The sequence below is a fragment of the Alligator sinensis genome, unplaced genomic scaffold (genome assembly GCF_000455745.1).
Source record: "Alligator sinensis unplaced genomic scaffold, ASM45574v1 scaffold463_1, whole genome shotgun sequence".
Taxonomy (NCBI): domain Eukaryota; kingdom Metazoa; phylum Chordata; order Crocodylia; family Alligatoridae; genus Alligator; species Alligator sinensis.
The window spans coordinates 853,833-856,434 of NW_005842584.1; the positions used below are offsets into that span (position 1 = coordinate 853,833).

The following is a 2,602-nucleotide window of genomic DNA, read 5'->3' on the forward strand; positions in this document are numbered from 1 at the left end:
TCCGCTGGAGGATGTTAATTAACACACTCCAGCAGCCTCCACGTCACATCTATTCAGTGTCCCCCGCACCTCGAAATGGTGGTGGGGGCACTTTGTCCAAAGCTGACCGAATAAGGTTTAGTTCAAGCACCCCCACTACTATTTTGAAGCGAGGGATGCTGAATACGTGCCATACTGCAGGTGCTTTAATTATAGTGCCTCTCAGAGTCGCTATAATTAAAGTGCCCCACTCCACCCCGGTAGCATGTGTACAGATGCCCATTTTTTCCCTTGCTCATTTAATAGCCACAAATGCTTCAAATTTCACCTACACCCTCTATTTCATTGCATATTTGTACTGCATCATTCTCTGTCTTTCCTTTTCTCATTTACCTGCTCCACTCCCTGTTCTGGGACAAAACTCAGCAGTATCAATGTAATAAATACATTTGGCAGAAAATGGAGGTGTGGTAAAACAGCCTGTGTGCTCTTTGCTTGTGTTAACATTTGACTTTGACTAAGCCCCTGTGTTAAAAGGGGTGGGGGTTGGACTAGATGACTTATTATGGAAGTGCCTTTCAGCCCGGCTCATCTGTGATCCTGTGAGAGGACCTGGCTGCACCGCACAGACTATTTATTCCAAGACAGCTGTGAAACATGTAGCTTGGTTTTTATCAAGGAGCGAACCAGCCCTTATGTGCTTTGGGCAACTGGGGTCCCTCTGTATCTTGGCAGGAGGTTGAATTGGGGGCAGCCGCAGCCCTGCTGGGAATGGATTTCCCTGGGAACCGGAGAAGGGAGGCAGCTGCACTTTGTGCCCCGTTGAACCTGAGGAGGCACTGCATCTTGGAGACAGGCACGGTCTTGTATGGGTCATGACATCTGGTCCTGCCCCTTTGTGCAAGCCTGGAGGTTCAGGGTGTGCATTAATGTCCTTATCTTGGAGTGCGAAGCCCTCTGATGAGGTTGGGATGAGTGCCATTCCCATAGTTGTAATTTCTCAGCATCTGGCGTAATGCCGTGACATCTGGGACACAGGTGGGTGGCACTGAAGAGACTGAACTGGGCCTTTGTAGGAAAGCTACCTTGCTGGAAGGTGGAGCTTGGCTGGTGTCCTGGCTCCTGGATCTCTTGGTTCCTGTAGCTCACATACAAGTGTGTCTTCATTGCGTTTCCTTTTTCCTTCCCACAGGGTCCTTGGTAGCAGGCCAGGTGACACAGAGAGAAGTGCCGGAGAATGGCCGTAAGTGCTTTGTTGCCCCCTTTGACCCAGGAGGCTTCCCCAGCTGGGACATGGCCTGTGACTGATGTAGCTGGCCTTCCTTCCAGCACGAGCTCCTGTAGTTACTTGGAGGAGCTCTGGCTGGGTATTCACGCTTAGCTGAGTGCATGTTTGCCAGGGTTCGCTAGTGCCAAAGGCCTGAGTGTGAGGCATGCTCCGGGCTGCCCCAGCTGTCCTGCAGGTACCTGGTCACTGAGGAGCTGCACGCGAATGCCATGGCTCCCATGCTGGCAGAAGTGGGGGGAGGCAGGGCTCGGGCAAGTCTTGAACCGTTTTGACCGTCTTGGGACTGATGGAGCACGGCTTTGTTCTGAGCTGGGGTCTGGGCCAGGGTTTGGACCTGGTCAAAGGATGGGGTTAAGCCACAGTGACTCTTCCCTCCTGCTTCAAAAGGAGTCGAAGGGATTTGAGAGCTCTCAGAAGGCTCCGAGTACTCCTTCCTGCCCAGCCCAAGTTTGGCTGGGCTTGCAAAGGTGCCAGAGAAACACAGGTCCATGGCAGGGTTTTCGGGAGCAGACAGGTAGGTCTGACACCTACCTCCCACTCATTTTTCCTGCTTGAAAAATCCTACTAAGTGCCTGTCTGCATCTTTAGGTGCACAGGTTACCAGATTTTCTCACATAGCGAGTCCCAGAATATGACGCTCACCCTGTTTTTCAAAGGAAGGAGGAAGAGAAAAGGATCTGTCCTGGTAGTAAGCGACTCAGTAGCCGCATGGAGGGAGTGGAGCCTGCCCACTGTGGGCTGGGTGCAGATTTTACTTTCCTTTTTGCCTAGGCCAGCTGTAGAAACTTACTGTATTTCTCACAGATGCCGTGCACTCCAATTCCCTGCAGCTGTTTTTTGTGTGTGGTTTTTTTTGGGTTTTTTTTGTTTTTTTAGAAAAAGGTGGAGCGAATATGGTACCTTTGAAAATCTGTCCCTAGGTTGCTCTGTGGAAATGCCCCTCTCTTTTAGGGGTGCCTTGTCCTGACCTTTCTAATTTTAGGCAGGAGCTGCTTTCCCAGTACTCGACACTTGCTGGCAGTAGGAGGGTGATGTTCTATCAGACCAGTGGTTTTCAACCTTCTTGGACTTGCTGGACTCGAGGCAGCCCTCCCTAACTCTTGTGAATTGAGCAGCACCTCATTAAAAAATTAATATATCTTGTCCAGTGCTAACCTCCTTGCAATGGGGGCAAGGGATCTGCCGGGCTCGGATATTATCTGTTTATCTCCTTGCACTTCGGGGCACTCCTCAAAGGATCTGGCGGCACCCTGCTTGAGAATTGCTGCATTAGATTAATCGATTCATAGATGTTAGGGTTGGAAGGGACCTCAATAGATCATCGAGTCCGACCCC

At 50.7% G+C, this 2,602-nt stretch overlaps 1 protein-coding gene across 1 annotated transcript in view; it reads left to right on the plus strand.

Annotated features, from left to right (window-relative positions):
* Nucleotides 1-978: 978 nt before the first annotated feature.
* LOC102383480 (junctional adhesion molecule A-like) overlaps nt 979-2,602 on the plus strand; it is a gene marked incomplete at its 5' end in the record, with an annotated part of 26,948 nt that continues 25,324 nt past the window's right edge. The window contains 1 exon segment of the mRNA XM_025214479.1: nt 979-1,222. Within this exon segment, the coding sequence (XP_025070264.1) occupies nt 979-1,222 (244 nt within the window).